Source organism: Solanum tuberosum, unplaced genomic scaffold, assembly GCF_000226075.1.
Source record: "Solanum tuberosum cultivar DM 1-3 516 R44 unplaced genomic scaffold, SolTub_3.0 scf00012, whole genome shotgun sequence".
Taxonomy (NCBI): domain Eukaryota; kingdom Viridiplantae; phylum Streptophyta; class Magnoliopsida; order Solanales; family Solanaceae; genus Solanum; species Solanum tuberosum.
The window spans coordinates 511547-529714 of record NW_006238937.1 but is presented as its reverse complement, the minus strand read 5'-3'; the positions used below and the strand labels follow the sequence as shown (position 1 = coordinate 529714).

Sequence of the window (18168 nt, the reverse complement as noted above, 5' to 3'; positions counted from 1 at the left end):
TATTGATTTTTCTTGTAAATAATTAGAAGTCAGTGATCGTTGTTAATTTTGATCTTAGTGTATTTAACTTCTAAGTTAATATTTACTCACTAATGTATGTTTTTTCCCCACTTTATAGGTTATTTGTAAAGAGTAGTTGAGAGATATGAGCATATCAAGTACAATTTATGTTCAATTTTAAATTAAATTAAAGTTAGACGAAACAATTACTTAAGTGAAGAACAAATAACTTTGTAATAATTTATTATGCGATTTTATAATTTTTGTTTATTTGATAAGATTGAATAAACAATTGGGGCTATTTTAATACTTTTACAACTTATAGGATTTTTATGTTTATGAGAAAATATACAACATAAAAATTCCATATCACATGTTCAAACAAACCTTCAATTTCATCTCATGATTTCATATTATGATACCATATCATGATACCATATCGCATGGCCAAATGGACCCTTAGTCGTGAATGTGTGCATATTTTTAATTTGTCTTAATAGTCATTCGCTTTTGCATTAATGATGAACAGTTATTGTTAGCTAACTGAACGGAGAATTACTGTACTATATTTTTACATGTCTATGCTACTAAAAATAAATTAAGCAGTTAAATGATATTTTAAGCATGAGTGTTACAAAATTTATAAATAATAATTTAAATGAATATTTGTTAAATACTTTGAAACGTTTTTAAAATGAGAAAGGTATCATTACAAATTAGAATATAAAGATGTGAGTTGGAAGAGTGAAAATTAATGGAGGTGGTATAGTGTTATCCCTTTTTGACTAATACCACATCTTTTTAAGCCAATCATAACGTGATCTTATGAGGTGAGTGATTACCTTCCCTGTTAAATATCAATATTTTAAAATATTGTATTCATAAAATATAAGAAAAATCTTTATTGAGTATTTGTATTTAAATCGCTGCTTGTTTGATCAAACACATTTTAAAAGCTTGCAAAAAATGATAGCCGTGATGGTTGTGATTAATGATGGTAACCGATTGACAATTGAGCAAGCAAGATGTAAAATGACATGTTTCCTTCTTTTCTTAAAGTCCAAACTTTCAAGGCCTCAATCAAAGTTTTCCACTCTTTTAATCCCTTCTTTTCCCCCAAAGTTGTCTTTTTCATATAAAGACGATTAAAATGTATTGGGGCACGATAAAAGGTTCTTTACCTCTAGAGTTGTCTTTTCTCCTCTACCGTGGGCCTATTTTCAAAGCTAAAGTGAATGTTTTTACTACCTTTTTGCAATTGGGCACCTTCTAATTGCCAATAATTCTTCTAAACATATAACAATCGAAATCTTATTAGTAGCAAATTATGACATACTTGAGTATAAAACAACTTTGATAGTTAGTTGATTTGTGTAACACAAATGATTTTGATCGAAATATCTACTTAGCGTGCCACATGATCACACCACTAGTGAATCTTAAACTCTGAATTTGAACTATATATGTAATACAACATAAAGAACAGTGGACTCACTGATCACTTGTTTAATAAATTAAAATTCTGAATTCAAAATCAATTATAATGACTGATGCATTGTTGGTCAAGGGTCTTGAGATAATTACTCATACATGACAAAGGCTGAGGCTGAATTTCCATGATGCTGGCCCAAAATATTACAATTAATGACATCATAAGGCCCACTATCATAATTGGTTTTGAACAAATTAAAGGTCCCAACATTTCTTTCTTATTACTATTGTTGAAATTGGCTATTTCATACTAAATGGAAGTTATTACTAACGTTCGAATTTGATAGATGACACAGACAACTTCAGAAAATTAAATTGCATCAACAAAAAAAAGTGGGCAAACGTATAGTACTAGTAATATTTAGAAGGCTTCATAACGTCACATTTCACAAAAAAAAAATTGAATTGTTTCACAAACTGCCCAAATTCAATAGAGGATCTAGATAAGTTGCATTGTATTAAAATTGATTTTTTTTTTGCACTGTGGCATAATGGGACAAAAGGATTGGTGAAAGATGTAGACTTGATTGAATTTTATATTGAAGCTTAGGATTTTGACAACAAAAATTTAATAAATTAAGTGAGTCCGAACAAATGGCATGTTCTAAATTTAGAGAGTTCTATTTTAGTTGATAGTTCCAATTGACCTAACATTATAGTTGGCACCTTGCATCAAGAATTGATCATCCACACAAAAATTGTGCTCAAAAAGCAAATATCCCTCCTTTTCTTCTTATTCCCTAATACGATTCGAATTTTTAACCCACCAGTTAAATGTATAAATGACGAAAAAAGGGTTAAAATTTAAAAAGATTCACCAATTAAGCAAGTTTTACTCGTCTAAAAATAAATAATATCTCGCTTCTTACCTAATCATTCAATACGTTCCTATCGTAATCTACACACGTCTACTCCTTTTTTTGTTTGGATAACTCCAAGTAGGTTTAGGAAGTATGGTTGACTTATTTTACCTAAGACGGACAACTATATGTATGCATAATTTTTACAGTAAGCCAAAAATGTCATTAAAAAAAAATCCCACATATAAAGAAGTTAAGAGGTTTCAATATTTACTATATAAAAAATAATTTCGATCTTACTTTACAATATACTCTAATTTTTTTGACAAAGAGAGTTCGGATGAACGCTAGCTCTACAGATATGTATAAATCCAGTAAATTAGATGAATTCTTGCGTCAAGAGTATGCAACAAGGTCCGGACTTAATTCCAATAGAAAACAATGCACAGATGAAAAAAATTACCAATAGTAATTCGTCTCCGGTGGTTACTTCTGATAAATTAATTGCACGGAACAAGTACTCCGTCTATCCCAATTTATATGACTCGCTTTTCTTTTTAGTCCGTCTAAAAGAAATGGACACATTTATATATTAGTAACAATTTAACTTCAAAATATTCATTTTTACTACTGATGAAATGATTTTTAGCTACATAAATATTTATCATTCATTTTAAACCACAAGTTTCAAAAAAAAAAATCTTAAACACCATGCCGAGTCAAACTAGTACTCCCTCCGTCCAAGAACAGTTGTCCACTATACTATTTTGGGATGTCCAATAATAATTGTCTACTTTATGAAATCAATGAATAATTTTACACTTAATTTCTAATTTATTCTTATCATTAATTATTGTCATTTCTCAAGACATTGTATTTATTATATTCAAAGGGTGATATAATAAAATTATTTTTCTATTTATAGTTTTGTAAGAAGTGTACAAAATTAATAGTGGACAAATATTGTTGGACAGAGGAAGTAAAATATAACATGGAGTTATAAACATGGTGAATAATTAAAAATCGTAAGTTGCAACAAATTAGATACACTTGAGAAGCTAGTAATATGTCATCAACTAACTCTAATTTTGTAAGATACATGTGAAGGTATTTTAATGTATTTAATGGCATCTGATTCGCCTGCTCCAAGTGTTAAATGCCATAGTTTATTATTATTAGAGGTTACGTGAGAAATAAAGATGGAATGAGCAAGGAAAAGCGACTTCCTGCTTGTAAATTAGTTACCCAATCACTACCAAATACCTTCCCTTCAACTACTCCATTTTCAATAATCTAAACATTTTTTAGATGAAAATAAAACAAGGTGGTTGCAACAAAAAATTGAGTTAACCAATCACACAGCCAAATGGTCAACTTCTCATTGCCAACGAAACTTTGCTTTACTTAATCAAATATTGGTGGGATTGTAATGTCATCATTAGTACTTTATAACTCACTTCATTTTTCTCACAAGAAACTCATCACAATTTCATAGAATTTCCAAAGCTATCTTTGCAACCAAAAAAAATAATCAAAGATGAAGAATACTATTGGAAGTAGCACAAAGTTAATACTTCTTCATCCTTATATACAAAAACAGGGGAGTTCGAATCGGTTTTGGGCGTTGGCTTTTGTTTCTTTCTTAACACTTGCTTTTCTTCTTACTCTGATATATACGAGGGAGTCAAAAATCACGACCTCTATAGCTGTTGCGTCTACAATTACTAGTACAAGTACACCACCATTGTCAAAAGCTGTGGCTAGGGCACTTGTTCATTATGCATCGAATTCGAATAATACAGAACATATGTCTTACACAGATATCAAACATATTGCTGATGTTCTCCAAAAATGTTCTCAGCCTTGCAATTTACTTGTTTTTGGACTTACACACGAGACTCTTCTCTGGAAAGCCCTGAATCACAATGGGAGAACGGTTTTCATCGATGAAAATCGATATTATGCAGCTTACATTGAGGAAAAATACCCGGAAATTGAAGCTTATGACGTGCAGTACACAACTAAATTGAGTGAAATGAAGGAATTGATTGCAGGAGTGAAGGAACAAGTCCGTAACGAATGCAAGCCCGTGCAGAATTTGCTGTTTTCGGAGTGCAAACTCGGGCTAAATGACTTGCCAAATCAATTTTATGAAGTGGATTGGGATGTTATTTTGGTTGATGGTCCAAGAGGGTATTGGCCTGAGGCGCCAGGACGAATGTCAGCTATTTTCACTGCTAGCGTATTGGCGCGGAGCAAGAAAGGGGGAAATCCAAAGACTCATATTTTCGTGCATGATTTTCATCAACAAGTGGATAGAATTACAAGTGATGAGTTCTTATGCAAAGAGAATTTGGTGAAATCAATGGACATGTTGGGGCATTTTGTGTTGGAGAGAATGGATGCGAACAGCTTTCAATTCTGTCGCAACCATAACTCAACAACAGCAAATTCATCTTCTTAACACATTTTTATGTTGTTATGATCTATCGGCTTTATTTTCTGTTTCATTTTATTAGTTAAAGATGTTGCAGATTTTTGGACTTGTTACGCTAGGGGCCAATGTAAAAAATAACTTCTCGTTTGGTATATTGTCAGATGTATTCTTCTTTTTGAATGAAAAAGGCAACTGTTTTGTCAAAAATTTCCTATCAAATATTTAATGGAGATGTTCATTTACAAACTTAAAGGACCAAAATCGATTAAGAGTATATATAAAAGACTAGTGTGAACCTTACCCTAAACATAAGGACCATTTTCATCATCTTTTGCAAATAATTTTTCGGTATATTTGGCCCATCAGGAATCTTACAAAAATGTAACAGCCAAGGCAAATGATTTGGCAAACTGATAGATTCCAACTGCATATTCTAGCGAAAAACACAGAAAACTGGAAGCACCATGGCTACGGATTTCAAGTTTATCCCTCTTATAGGTATATGAATTTTCAAACCACCCCTTTTCCAATTTCTTATTTTGTTGGGTTTTATTTCTGTTTTTAGTAGGATTCTAGAAAATACAGTTTATTGGATTCTTGACAAATTATTTATAAACACAAATAGTTTGAGTCAAAGTTACTAGGTTTTGCCGAACCTGTAGGCGAAGCTCTATCTCCAACCTATGTTGAAACCCTTCTTTTAACACTGTTCCATTGTTTCTGGGGAAGTTAATTTTTTTTTTGTTTTTTCATATGAGACAGATGTAAGTCCTCTTTTGGAGAAGTGGGATCATCCAAATATTGCTCAAGATGAAGGTGTAGCTCAAGTTGTTAAGCAATTAGATCAGGCTTGTAGAGATGCTGGATTCTTTTATGTGGTAATTGTTCTTTATCCCTATAATATTTGTATTTATGGAAACAACCTCTAACAAAAATGCAGGGTAGGGTAAGGTCGCTTATGAAGACCTTTGAGATCCGGTGATTGCAGCCTAACTTTTGTATCTATCCAATTTGCAAATTTTGGGGAAATAATGGGTTGTCACTGTAAAAGAAGCTAATCTTTTACTGAGTTTTAAGTTGGATCTTTCGTATAAATAGATTGATTGTTGTGGGATTAGTGTCCATTTGATCTCTACTGTTGTTTGTTTCGCAATCTTGCAGAAAGGCCATGGTATTCCTGTTTCCCTTATGAAAGAGATTAAAAACATAGCACGTGAATATTTTCATCAACCCTATGAGGAGAAAATCGAGATCAAACTCTCTGCAGAAACTGGATACAGGTTTATTCCTGTTGTTATCTTAAATTGTTGCTATTTCGATACCTTATCTTAGCTAATGGTTTCTTATGTATCATGAATGCAGAGGATATCAAAGAATTGGAGAGAATATAACCAAAGGCAAACCTGACATACATGAAGCTATTGATGTATGTTATTTAATTTCTTATGGTGTGTGTGTATATATATTATTATAGATAAATAAGTACCCCACTTGTTGTAAAAGGATTATCCAAGCTTTCTTAGGTTTCTTCACCATTGCCTAAAATTTTGATTGGCTTTGGATCAAAGTCAGATTTTAGCTAAAAGCATGATCTTACGGGTAAAATTAGTTAAGATTATATCCCGTAAGATCATGCTTTTAGCTATATTCTTTTCTTATTATGGCCAAATTGCGTATTATCTCTATTATCTATTATGCAATATATAGCTGTTCGCGATTATTAGCTCACAATATGGAGGTTCAGGAGTGTGTGTGCTCTAGTTTCTGATGTTCCGTAAAACTGGAACGGAATGAATTACTGTGTTACAAGATATTCTAGACGTGTAAATATGTAGTCATTGGATGTAAGGGGTGGACAAGTATGGCAACATTAAACTTGTGTGGAGCAGATGAGTTGCACAGGATAACTCATAACTGTTAATGCAAGAAAGAATATGCCTGGTGTTTGTCTCATCAAACTAGCCAGTGGTGAAAACAAAAGGAGTGAACTTTTTATTGCTGTTCGCTTCATCTTGATCATATCTTTTATGTGCAGAAAAAATAGAGCTTTTAAACAGTCTGCATATTATAGTGCTATTCTTATTTACCCTCTATCTCTTGGGATTGGGGCTCATTCCCTTATAGGTGATCTTGTTACAATTAATTGGGTTGCTGATCTCAATTGTGAACTTCATACTAAATTCAATAACAAATTGAGAAAAAAATGTTTTTGCTGTTGAATATTCTTCAACTATAGACAACATTTCTGTTGTTTGCAATGTTATATATGTGAACTCCTCTACATGTGTCTTGACACTGCTTTTATAGGAGATGTTTAACAGTTATTAGTAATTGTGTTGTTGCTGTTACTAAATCATATTTGATGCATTTTCATCTCAATCTCATTTATGGGATGCAGTGCTATAGAGAAGTGAAACATGGGATGTATGGAGGTCTTGGAGACGTTATGCAAGGATCTAACATATGGTAGGTTAAACGAGTTGCTTATAGTGCATGGTCTTTGCACTAACCCCTCCTTTTTTTCCCCTTTGTACATCTTAAAACCCTTGTTATTGCTATTGCTTGGTTTATGCTACTGATTGCTAAATGGTTACTTTGGATTTTGTTGTTTCTTCATTTTGTTTAGCCTAAGTACATTGTTTTCTTACGCAGGCCAACTAATCCTCCAAATTTCAAGCAGTTAATGGAGGAGTATATTGACCGCTGCACAGGTGCCTTGCTCTGTTGATTCCTTCCACATTTTTGCGACTTACAAAAAAGTTCTCTGGAACTGAAAAAATGTTGATGAACTTTTATATTATATTGCTGACAGATCTATCACGAAAGATAATGAGAGGAATTGCTCTGGCATTGGGTGGATCAGCTGATGAAATGGAGGGTGAAATTGGTGGTGATCCATTTTGGGTCTTGCGAATAATTGGTTACCCTGCTGCGTCCATTTCAAATGGACATGATAAGGCTCACGATGATGTTGGATGGTAAGTCGCAGTGTTGGTTGTCACGTTGTCTTTCTGTTATCGGTGTATCTCTTTTCCAATGAGTGATGTTTTTGCTTTCTGTGTTGTCCATATCTTTTCTTGGAATCAAACAAATCTCAGTGGCGCCCATACAGACTATGGTAAAGTTTCTGATCTTTACAAGGATAGTACCCTATCCCCATTGATTACCAATCATGATTGTTTTCTTCTCTTACAGGGCTATTGACATTAGTCAACCAGGATGACGATATCGTTGCCCTTCAGGTTTAATATTATGTCCCTTGTTCCAATTTCGTTTCCTTTTTTCCGAGCTGCTGAGGAAGATTAGCTTCCGAGTCATAAAAGTATGCTTACTATCTCCCTAGATTTACCTTGCAAAGCCTCATCGTACATCTTTGTTTTATGATTTGAAGTTCTGATTTGCTGATGAAATGTAAACCTCATTTTGCTCCAGTCCTAATCATATTGAGTTGTTTTAAGGTGAGAAATAAATCGGGCGAGTGGATAGCAGCACCACCTATCCCTGGCACATTTGTATGCAATATAGGAGATATGTTGAAGGTATTTAATTTGCTTTATAGGATTAACTTTTTTCATCATTTAAACATTTCTGCTAAAGAAGTTCTTGTTTGCTTCTATTGGTAGATCTTATCAAACGGAATTTATGAATCAACTTTGCACCGGGTCATCAATAACTCTCCCAAATATCGTGTTTGTGTGGCCTACTTTTATGAGGTTAAAACACTTCCCATTTTCTTTTGTGATAATTACAGTAAAAGAATGATGGTACAGAGTAATGTTAGTTTCTGATGATTTGTGTTTAATTTCTCGTATAGCCTAACTTCGATGCTGCAGTAGAGCCACTGGATGTGTGTTTACAGAAGACTGGTGGCACCACGAAGTTTGAAGGAGCTGTTTACGGGAAGCATTTGGTCAGCAAAGTCACCACCAATTTTATTATGTAGAGATTGAGCCAAGTCTGAAAAAGTGAATGGAATAAAAGTAAGGTTGTATTCCCTTGAAAATAATGACATATCCAGTGTAATTTCATGAGATGAAGGTTTTTTTCAAAAGGCTCTCAGATTAAGTAAGTGAGTAAAGCAATATTATTTGATAATTGAAGCAAAGGAACAACATATAGTAGTAAAAATCAAAGGGTAAGAAATTGCAACACTAGTACTTTTTTTTTTTTTTTTTCCTAGAAATTTAATTCAAATAAATGGTATACTGCAGCTCATTTATTCAAAACATGAAGTTCTTAAGCGAATAAGCTCACTAGATAATGGAAGTGATTGACATTGTTATGAATTATCCAAAACTTAAACGAGCTGACCAGAAGTCGTACAATTAACCACAGGTCAACACAGTCTAAACGAAGAGCAAACTCAAGGCTAGTCTGTTCCTTTATTTAGCCTGGGGGTGAGATGCAATGAAAGCAACAGCTAGATCAATGGAGCTAATCTTATCAGCTTCATTGTCAGGAATCTCGAACGCAAACTCTTCTTCAAGGGCCATAACAATTTCCACAGTGTCTAAACTATCTAAACCAAGATCATTCTGGAAGTGGGCATTTGGAGTAACCTTTGATGGGTCGAGTTTTGGGAAGTTCTTGACACAATCAATGACACGATCTGTCACTTCAGACTTATCAAGAAATGACCCCCTAACTTCCTTTGAGAAGTGACGTTTGAGCAAATGGGAAAATGGGGTTCCAATAAACCTATGATTTTGCAATTGTAGTTGTTGTGGAAGACGAGATTCAACTCTAAGGTACTTCAACAATGCGTTCTTGGCCGCCATTGAAAGAGAGAAGTGAAAAGAGGGTGCAACACTAGTACTAAAGCTACTGATATACAAGGAAAAACATAAACAGTGCATCAAACCTCCACTATTTATAAATCTTCTGGCTAATCTTAGATCTCCATTTTTCAAATACTATATAATTTGAATAGATAAGAATTAATTTTGAATTTATATTTTTAATAGTTTAACAGGTTGAGTAATAAAAGTCTAAAGATCGAATTTCTGTTGCAATGCATTCAACCTCTCGAAATTCTGAATAGGCTCTTTGTACCAATTGAATAATAGTATTAGTAAAACGATCCAATTCAGAGATATAATCTCGTGAGTTGTGCCAATATTAGATGGAATTGTGAGTGCCTGCCTAAGCACACATGGAGAGGTCAGATAATGTCATGTAAGAGATTTAATTGCAGGATAATCATCCAAATGTGGAGTCTTGAAGAAGCCGTAACCAATCACAGCTATCTTTCCATATACCCTCTGTTTAAAAAAGAATTATCTAATTTAACTTGGAACTGAGTTTAAAAAAGGAAAAATGACTTTTTAATTTTGTGGTTCTAAATTAAAAATATATTAAATGTATCAAAATGTTCTTTAATCTTGTGACCTTAAATATGCCATGTGGTAAAACTAAGTGAATAATTCATGTTGATTGGTTAAATTAATTCATATTCATTGATTGAAATTTAAATTTCAAAATAAATTTAAAAAGGGCAGAATAGTAAATTTACTTAATTTCTTATTGTACGTGAAATAAAAATGAAAACGGAGGGAGTACTATATATATATATATATTATTATTATAAATATTATTCACTTTATTATTAAAATAACTATATAAAGTAGTAGTAATCAAATTTAAAATTTGAAAATATAATTAATAAAATTAATTCAGTAAACTAAATATTTTAATTATTTTTTCTTAAAAAGTATATCAAATCGACACGAATCAAATAATATATATCAGAGATGCATGGACCTTGTTAAAGAAGTACCAAATGACGGTACCATGGTCTGCTCCTATTTAAACTAGGAACTATTTTTTTTAAAAAGGATTACTGTTATGAATTCCCCGTTTTTCTGTAGTATGGAAAGAAAAATACTTTTTAATATTTTTAAATTGGTCAATTTTTATTTTTTAAGAAAAACTTTCTTTGTAGTTTGTACCCAAAAAACACCCTGTTACTAACTGATTTCCACATGGAACTGTCTCTCACATGACAGCAGAACTGGCTAGTGATTAAAATATATTTTAACTTAAAATCATTTAAAATAAGCTAATTCAATCGTTAGAGTATTTCTGGATAAGTTTGGCTTAAAAATTTAATTTAGAAATCATAACTTATATTTTTCGATCTATTTTTATTATTTTGATTTAAATAAGTGTTTTTAAAGTACTATTTTATCTTATATAAATACTGTTTAAAAAAAAAAAAAACTTAAAAACACATCAAATAAGCCAATTCAAATAGGCTCTAAGCTTTAAAATTCAGTAATTAATACAATTGGATCATATCAGGAGCAGAAAGCTAATAATGATGAGGAACATGCTGCGGTGTCATTGATTTTAACTCATATTTACAGCATAATGTCACATTTATCTAACGATTGCAAATTTCACAAGACTTATAATAAGTAGTAGTAAATCAAATACCCGTTGGATTCTAGTGTAAAATACCGATGGCGTATATAACTTTTTAGAATGCATGTACAAAAACCAAAGGGAATATTATTTTGTCTATATAAATATATATATATATATGTTGTACTGTGTTCTAGTGTTGAATGAAATATAATACTTGCTATACTCAAGTCTATCCCTCTAATAGGTTTGAATTTTCAAGCAAAATTTGAAGCCTATTAGTATTATGGTTATTGAAACTTTGCTTTAAAAGAATCGATTAATTTTAGTAGTATTTTCATGAGACAGATATTAGTCCTCTTTTGGAGAAATGGGATCATCCAAATGTGGCCCAAGATGAAGGTGTAGCTCAAGTTGTTAGACAATTAGATCAGGCTTGTAGACATGCTGGATTCTTTTTATGTGGTAATTATTTCTTCTCTCCACTAACATTATTTTCTTTTCTTACATCAATTAACATAGTACTAAGTGGTAAAATAGACAAGGGAGGCTGATTATTATATCATAATGCAGATTCATCTGAACTCGGTATTTTCAATGCTAAGTGTAGTTTGCAGTATAGATATACATATGATGTGTTTGTACATTTGACCCTGTTTTTGTTTCTCTGTTTGGCAATCTTGAAGAAGGGGCATGGCATCCCAATTTCCCTTATGGAAGAGATCATAAGTGTTACGCGCGAATATTTTCATCAACCCTATGAAGAGAAAATCAAGATCAAACTTTCTGCAGCAACTGGATACAGGTTTATTATATATAGATTGTTACTATCATATTATCTTAATTAACTACAGTAATACTAATTGCCTATGTATCTTTGCCTGCAGAGGATATCAAAGATTTCGAGAGAATATAACTAAAGGCATACCTGATATGCAAGAAGCTATTGATGTAGGTTTGATTATGCTATACTCCAAAAAACTGAAAAAAATGTTTTTGCTGTTAAGGCCATTCTTCAACTATGGACAACAGTTCTCATGTGAACTTCTCTTTTAATTTCCACATTCTAGGAGTGCTCTGTTTAATAACTATTACTCTTTCCGTCCCAATTTATGTGGCACTGTTTGACTACACATGAGTTTTTGATTAAAAAAAAAGGAAGACTTTTATAACTTGTGGTGTTATATAATTTTTAGACATTTGTGTGGCTATAAATCATCTTGGGACACACTAAAGAGAAAAGAGTGTCAGATAAATTGGGATAGAGTTGATCGAGTAGTAATTGGTGTTGTTTCTATTTGTACATCATGTGTGATCCAACACATTTCGTCCCAATCTCATTTGTGGATTGCAGTTCTATAGAGAAGTAAAACATGGGATGTATGGAGATCTTGGAGAAGTTATGCAAGGATCCAACACATGGTAGGTTAACAAGTTACTACTACTTGTTATGCATTTGGTATTTCTCTGTTTTGCTTGGCCTTACTACATTATTTTTAGGCCAAGTAACCCTTCAAAGTTCAAAGAGTTGATGGAGCACTATATTGACCTTTGCACAGGTGCCTTTCCCTTTAAATTACATAATCATTTGATATATTTGCGGTGTCTAAACTTACAAAATATTTCTACATTGGGACTGACTTTTTTCAGATGTATCGCGTAAGATAATGAGGGGAATTGGTCTAGCGTTGGGTGGATCAGCTGATGAAATGGAAGGGGAAATAGCTGGTGATCCATTTTGGGTCTTGAGAACAATTGGTTACCCTGCTTCATCTATCTTAGATGAATATGATAAGGCTGATAATGTTGTTGGATGGTAAGTTAATATTGGATGGTCTTGTTATTGGTATATATTGTTTCTAACGAGTGATAATATCAATCTTTTGCTTTCTGTGATCTCCATCTTGATGAATCAAATAATACTCAGTGGAGAGCATACAGACTATGGTAAACACTTGATATCTTTACAAGGATTTCACATTCTCCTGCATTGATAATTGGCAATCATGAAAACTTGTTTTCTTGTATTTCAGGACTATTGACGTTACTCAACCAAGATGATGACATAGATGCACTTCAGGTACAATTTGTAGTCCTTAAAGCGTTCTGAATTTTACATGAAATATGTTGCTGGTTTTAGTTTCACTACTAATCAGTTTGAGTTGTTTTAAGGTGAGAAACAAATCTGGTGAGTGGATATCAGCACCACCAGTTCCTGGAACATTTGTCTGCAATATAGGAGATATGTTGAAGGTACGAAATTTACTTTTGTAACTTTTGCATCATTTTTACCCACCTCTACTTGAGTTGTTCTTGTTGCTGGCTATTGATAGATCTTATCAAACGGAATTTATGAATCAACATTGCACCGTGTCATCAATAACACTCCCAGATATCGTGATTGTGTAGCCTACTTTTATGAGGTTAAACACTTTCTTTTTCTTTTGTGACAACTAAAGTAAAAGAATGAGGGTATGGTTTAATGTTAGTTTCTCGTATAGCCCAACTTCGATGCTACAGTAGAGCCACTGGATGTGTGTTCACAGAAGACTGGTGGCACCAAGAGTTTTGAAGGAGCTGTTTACGGGAAGCATTTGGTCAGCAAAGTCATCAACAATTTTGTGATGTAGAGAGATTGAGCAAGTCTGAATTTGTTTCCTTTTTTTTATTGCCCATGAAAATAAACGAGTGCCAAATACAATGTCGCACTATAAAAGCTAAAACTTAAGACAGGCACTGTTCAGTCTGTTCTCGCTTTCAAACTAGCAGAGAGTATAAGTTGTCTACATGGTGCTCTTGACACTAAAAGCACCCAGCACCGCACTTTATGGAAAATAAACTAAGGAGGTCTTGATCATACGATTGAAGCACTATAGCATAACCTCCCAAATAATCAGTCCAAGTGCATCTATTGTATAACAATTTAGTCACCTTACAAATAATTAGTCAGGATACAAATCGAGATGTACGGGAAAAAAAGTGTGTAAATTATCTCAATGATACATGAAAAACGTCAGTATATAATTATACAAAACATGAGGTAAAAGGCTGAGATACGTTTAACCCTGCACCTACTCTGACCAACATTAGTGAGCGTACAACATTTTTCAAGCACGAGCTGGAGTGGGAAAACTGACCTGGTGATTCACCATAGCTGGCTCCATCTTTCAGGTTAGAACAGAACTTGAGCAACAAGTTAATTTGCAGATACTGCCTGCTGAGTATCCTTCACATAAAGTGGTATTCTCACCCCAAGTTCCTTTAATCGGTTCACTAAATCATAAAGAAATTCAAAGGTGAGTTTGTATTGTTTGTTAAAATCCTCTCGCACACTTGGCTGGATCCTAAACCACTCTCCCAACAACTTGTGTACATGAGAACGGATGATTCTCCAAGGCACTGGATATCGCTCACAAAACCTCAAATATTCTATCAGTAACTCAGCCTGATCTAGCTTATCGTCTTCCTTCATTCCTGCAACACCCAATCCCCATTCAGCAGTTCGATACCCAGCAAAGAGGGCTGGATTCTCAAGAAGAGGATCTGCTGAAAGTACCCCATCAGCACCAGTTTCTTCCAAGCAACTGTGTACATCATCGATGTGTCTTATATTACCATTTGCCAGGACAGGAATTCTAACAACATTTCTGACAGCCTTGATGGCCTCCCAATTGGCTCTGAATTTCCTCCCATCTTTTTCATCCCTTGTTCGTCCATGCACTGCTAGAAGAGAACAACCTGCATCCTCCAACATCTTTGCATAACTAAGTGTATCTTGCAAATTAGGGAAAATTCGAATTTTGCATGATACCGGAACATTAAGATTGTTCGCCAACTTTTCTACCAGAGACTTGACCAGAGAGAGATTATCCATGAGGAAAGCTCCATAATTCCCGCGTTTTGCAATCCGCTGAGGACACCTTCATAGCAAGTAGTAGCTTAGCAAACTGAACTGATAGAAAAGATGTGCACAGATAATCCAGGAAATATAGAAACAAATCTGCAGCCTCGTGCATAAAACAGTTTAGAAGGAAATGCAGAAACAAAAATAAAGCCACAGATCTTGATCTGGATGAGAAGCTGCTCTATTCCTACTCATTGCTAAAGGATACCCTTCACAACAACATAAGCAAGCACATGAATTCAAAAGGCAAGTGGAAAAAGAAAATATAGAGCCAGTTATGGTCTATCATTCATGTATTGGAGCTTATTCCATTGTTTTCAGACTCTAATTTAGACTTCATTTGATTTGTACAAGTTGCTAATCAGATTTACGCTAGTATATTAAGTTCTTGGAGTCATCGGAATGATGTTTATATGGTTTCTGGTCTTATAGTTTTAGGTACTAAACCTTTCCTAATTCCGTAGTTCAATTTCTAATCCCACTGGAACAACACAACTGGATAACATACCAAAATCCATCAATGTAAGAATTGGAATGCTACCAACAGATTTTCATGGTTTAGGAGCTTGTCTTTGCTTCTTACTCTTTGATACTTCTAGGGGAATGCCTAACTATTTTTATTCCTGATCTTGTTTTGCTTCCACTGCCTTCTATCTGACATGGCAATTAGCAGTTAGGATTGGGTTTGGGCAGGTTTAGAGACAGTTTTAAAAGGAACACAGCAATTAGCTAACCGCTAATAAAATGGACTATTTCAAACCAAAACTCACAATCAGACCAATCCTATTTAATCATATCTTAGAAAGAGTTTAGAAAATAATATTGAAAACACAGATTTTTCACTTTAGGGTGGAGATGCAGTGCTCAAAAAATGTCTATGACCCGAGTAGAGCTAACAAATGTATCCTAAGTGGCCCTTTTGTTATCCTTTTCCTCCCCCAAAAGTGGAATCAAGAAGCAAAGGTGTGTGACAACAGTCATTTTAGTGCAACTTCGATTATCATTGAATACTCAATATGTTTCTTGACAAATGATTATCCTTTGCTCCAATAAACTTCAGGTACGAATAGAGTATATGATGAAGAAATAGATTTCTCAAGTGGAATGATGTTTCAGTTAGGCTTGATGAACATGGTATATGAGAAAAATCTATGCATCTTGATTAGGAAACATTGAAAAAAGAGGCTACCCAAAGTTGATGTCCACATAGTCACAATAGGGTTCGACTTTTCGAGCTGCTTCCAGCAAAGTGTTTGGATTGTTTGCGCAGAATTGAACAAAAAGTGGACGGTCCTCCTACAGAGAATAAAGTAGAATCAGTTCAAATACTAGTGTGTGGAAGAATGTGCACAATAACATAATCCCAACTTGATAAATTATACAGAAATTTCGCCATTCCAAATGAAACTCTTTACCATGATCATGATTTAGGTAGAACATAGTGAACAATTCTCATGTTAACAATTAATACAAAACAAAGAACGGGATAAATCAAAACCAATATATTCAACAGGGGCATTGTTACTTTAAAACCGGCTCTCGGGGAATGGGGATTTTCAAGTAAAACGATGATATAAATGTTGACATGACACTTATTATAAGCAAATAGATACCTTGCAAGTGGAAAATTCCATAGCCCGATACTTCTCATCTTCATTGAATAAACGCGAGTGAAGCATAGGAGTATAAGCCGCTTCGGCACCATATTTTCGACATAGAAGACGGAAAGGAAGCTCCGAGTTGTCAACCATTGGTGCCACTATAAGTTTGGGCTCGCCTAGCTTCTTCCAATGAGACCATGCTCTCTCTATCCGCGACTCCCCTTTCAAGTACCCATTTGGACGATTCAGAGCCAACGACTGTGTCTCTTCTACATCCTTCTGTTCCAAAGGAATAGAGCAAGTTGTAGTGATCTCCGAACAGAGACAGTCGTCTTCAATGTCTTCGGTGTTGAGGTTTATGGTTTTGGTTGCCATTAAAAGTTTTCAGTAGATGGTTCGACAGAGAAACGGTGGAAACAGGTCGATCCGACGATGAACAGGCAACGGGGACGGTCACGCAACCAATCGCCGCCGCAACCGCCGCCTTTTGCCGTTAAGGTACGGTTTGCACATGTCGCTAAAGGTATGTAGACTACGTTGATTAAGGGCCGGGTCCAAATTCTAGGGCGACAGGCCCAATTATGAATACCACACGGGCCAAGCACAATTTAAGGAGGGAAAATCACTTACGTGTAAACTTTTTAGGACAAATTACTTAACTACACTCTTTTACTTACCTTAATATCCATTTATTCCTACTTATTTCAAAAATTTCAAAAATCCCTTATTTACCTATGTATCCCGCTATGTAGAATGTATCAAACGTTATTTATCCCGTGCACAACGCTATGTATCCCGCTATGTGGAATGTATCAAACCTAATGTATCCCGTGCACAACGCTATGTATCCCGCTATGTGGAATGTATCAAACCTAATGTATCCCGTGCACAACGCTATGTATCCCGCTATGTGGAATGTATCAAACCTAATGTACGTGCACAATGCTATGTATCCCGCTATGTGGAATGTATCAAACCTAATGTATCACGTGCACAACATTATGTATCCCGCATACATCATTTTTAAGGGATTTTTGGTAAATAGAAAACTAGAAGGGATAGGATGTTATTTAGTACTTATAATATGTGGTTCCTATAATCTATATATCTATATAAAGCTGGAAATAGGCAAAGCTGATGTGGCATGCCTTATTGATCAATATTGTTATTTAGTACTTATAATATGTGGTTCCTATAATCTATATATCGAGCAAAAAGTGATTTCATTTCACTTATATGAACTAAATTGACACCCCTAACCACAATAAAGTTTCACTTGGAGAGAGTAGAAAACAGAGGAAATACACAAGCGGGAAAACACGATTTGTAGTTTATCAGAAAAGAAAACATATTTATTTATATATAAGATAATAAAAAAAAGTGGTACAACAATATTGTCACAGGCATGAACATATATACCTGCAACTTAATATTAATACATACAATAAGTTAAATCTCGAAAAATAATGATAGGTACTTAATAAGTAAAACACACGCATACATAAAAATCAAAATTAAACAGGAAGACGAAACCTCTGTTCAAAACCCATATTCATATTCATCCTCCTCCTT

General features: G+C 34.0%; 5 protein-coding genes across 6 annotated transcripts; 3 read left to right on the top strand and 2 right to left on the bottom strand.

Annotated features, from left to right (window-relative positions):
• The first annotated feature begins 3641 nt into the window (after nt 1-3641).
• LOC102581006 (protein IRX15-LIKE-like) lies at nt 3642-4939 on the top strand. Its single transcript, XM_006339803.2, has one exon. It carries the CDS (start codon nt 3829-3831, stop codon nt 4753-4755), a length of 927 nt encoding a protein of 308 aa, XP_006339865.1. The 5' UTR covers nt 3642-3828; the 3' UTR covers nt 4756-4939.
• A 166-nt stretch (nt 4940-5105) lies between these two features.
• Nucleotides 5106-8828, top strand: LOC102577668 (uncharacterized). Of its 2 annotated transcripts, NM_001287849.1 has the most exon segments (13): nt 5154-5226; nt 5491-5606; nt 5890-6008; nt 6091-6154; nt 7127-7194; nt 7381-7439; nt 7541-7706; nt 7827-7846; nt 7924-7970; nt 8187-8267; nt 8352-8441; nt 8543-8556; nt 8559-8828. In NM_001287849.1, coding segments are annotated over 13 exon segments (933 nt in total). In that variant the 5' UTR covers nt 5154-5192; the 3' UTR covers nt 8614-8828.
• Nucleotides 8829-8906: 78 nt separating this feature from the next.
• On the bottom strand, nt 8907-9549 carry LOC102580333 (acyl carrier protein 2, mitochondrial-like). The gene has a single exon (XM_006339801.2). It carries the CDS (start codon nt 9504-9506, stop codon nt 9111-9113), a length of 396 nt encoding a protein of 131 aa, XP_006339863.1. The 5' UTR covers nt 9507-9549; the 3' UTR covers nt 8907-9110.
• A 1762-nt stretch (nt 9550-11311) lies between these two features.
• Nucleotides 11312-13902, top strand: LOC102580666 (probable 2-oxoglutarate-dependent dioxygenase At3g49630). Its single transcript, XM_006339802.2, has 12 exons — nt 11312-11338; nt 11440-11556; nt 11778-11896; nt 11979-12042; nt 12446-12513; nt 12592-12650; nt 12742-12907; nt 13019-13038; nt 13125-13171; nt 13264-13344; nt 13425-13514; nt 13593-13902. Exons 2-12 carry the CDS (start codon nt 11536-11538, stop codon nt 13719-13721), a joined length of 864 nt encoding a protein of 287 aa, XP_006339864.2. The 5' UTR covers nt 11312-11338; nt 11440-11535; the 3' UTR covers nt 13722-13902.
• An 81-nt stretch (nt 13903-13983) lies between these two features.
• On the bottom strand, nt 13984-17191 carry LOC102579683 (tRNA-dihydrouridine(16/17) synthase [NAD(P)(+)]-like). The gene is made up of 3 exons (XM_006339799.2): nt 16609-17191; nt 16185-16291; nt 13984-15011 (listed from the first exon to the last, which is right to left on the bottom strand). Exons 1-3 carry the CDS (start codon nt 16969-16971, stop codon nt 14288-14290), a joined length of 1194 nt encoding a protein of 397 aa, XP_006339861.1. The 5' UTR covers nt 16972-17191; the 3' UTR covers nt 13984-14287.
• Nucleotides 17192-18168: the final 977 nt, after the last annotated feature.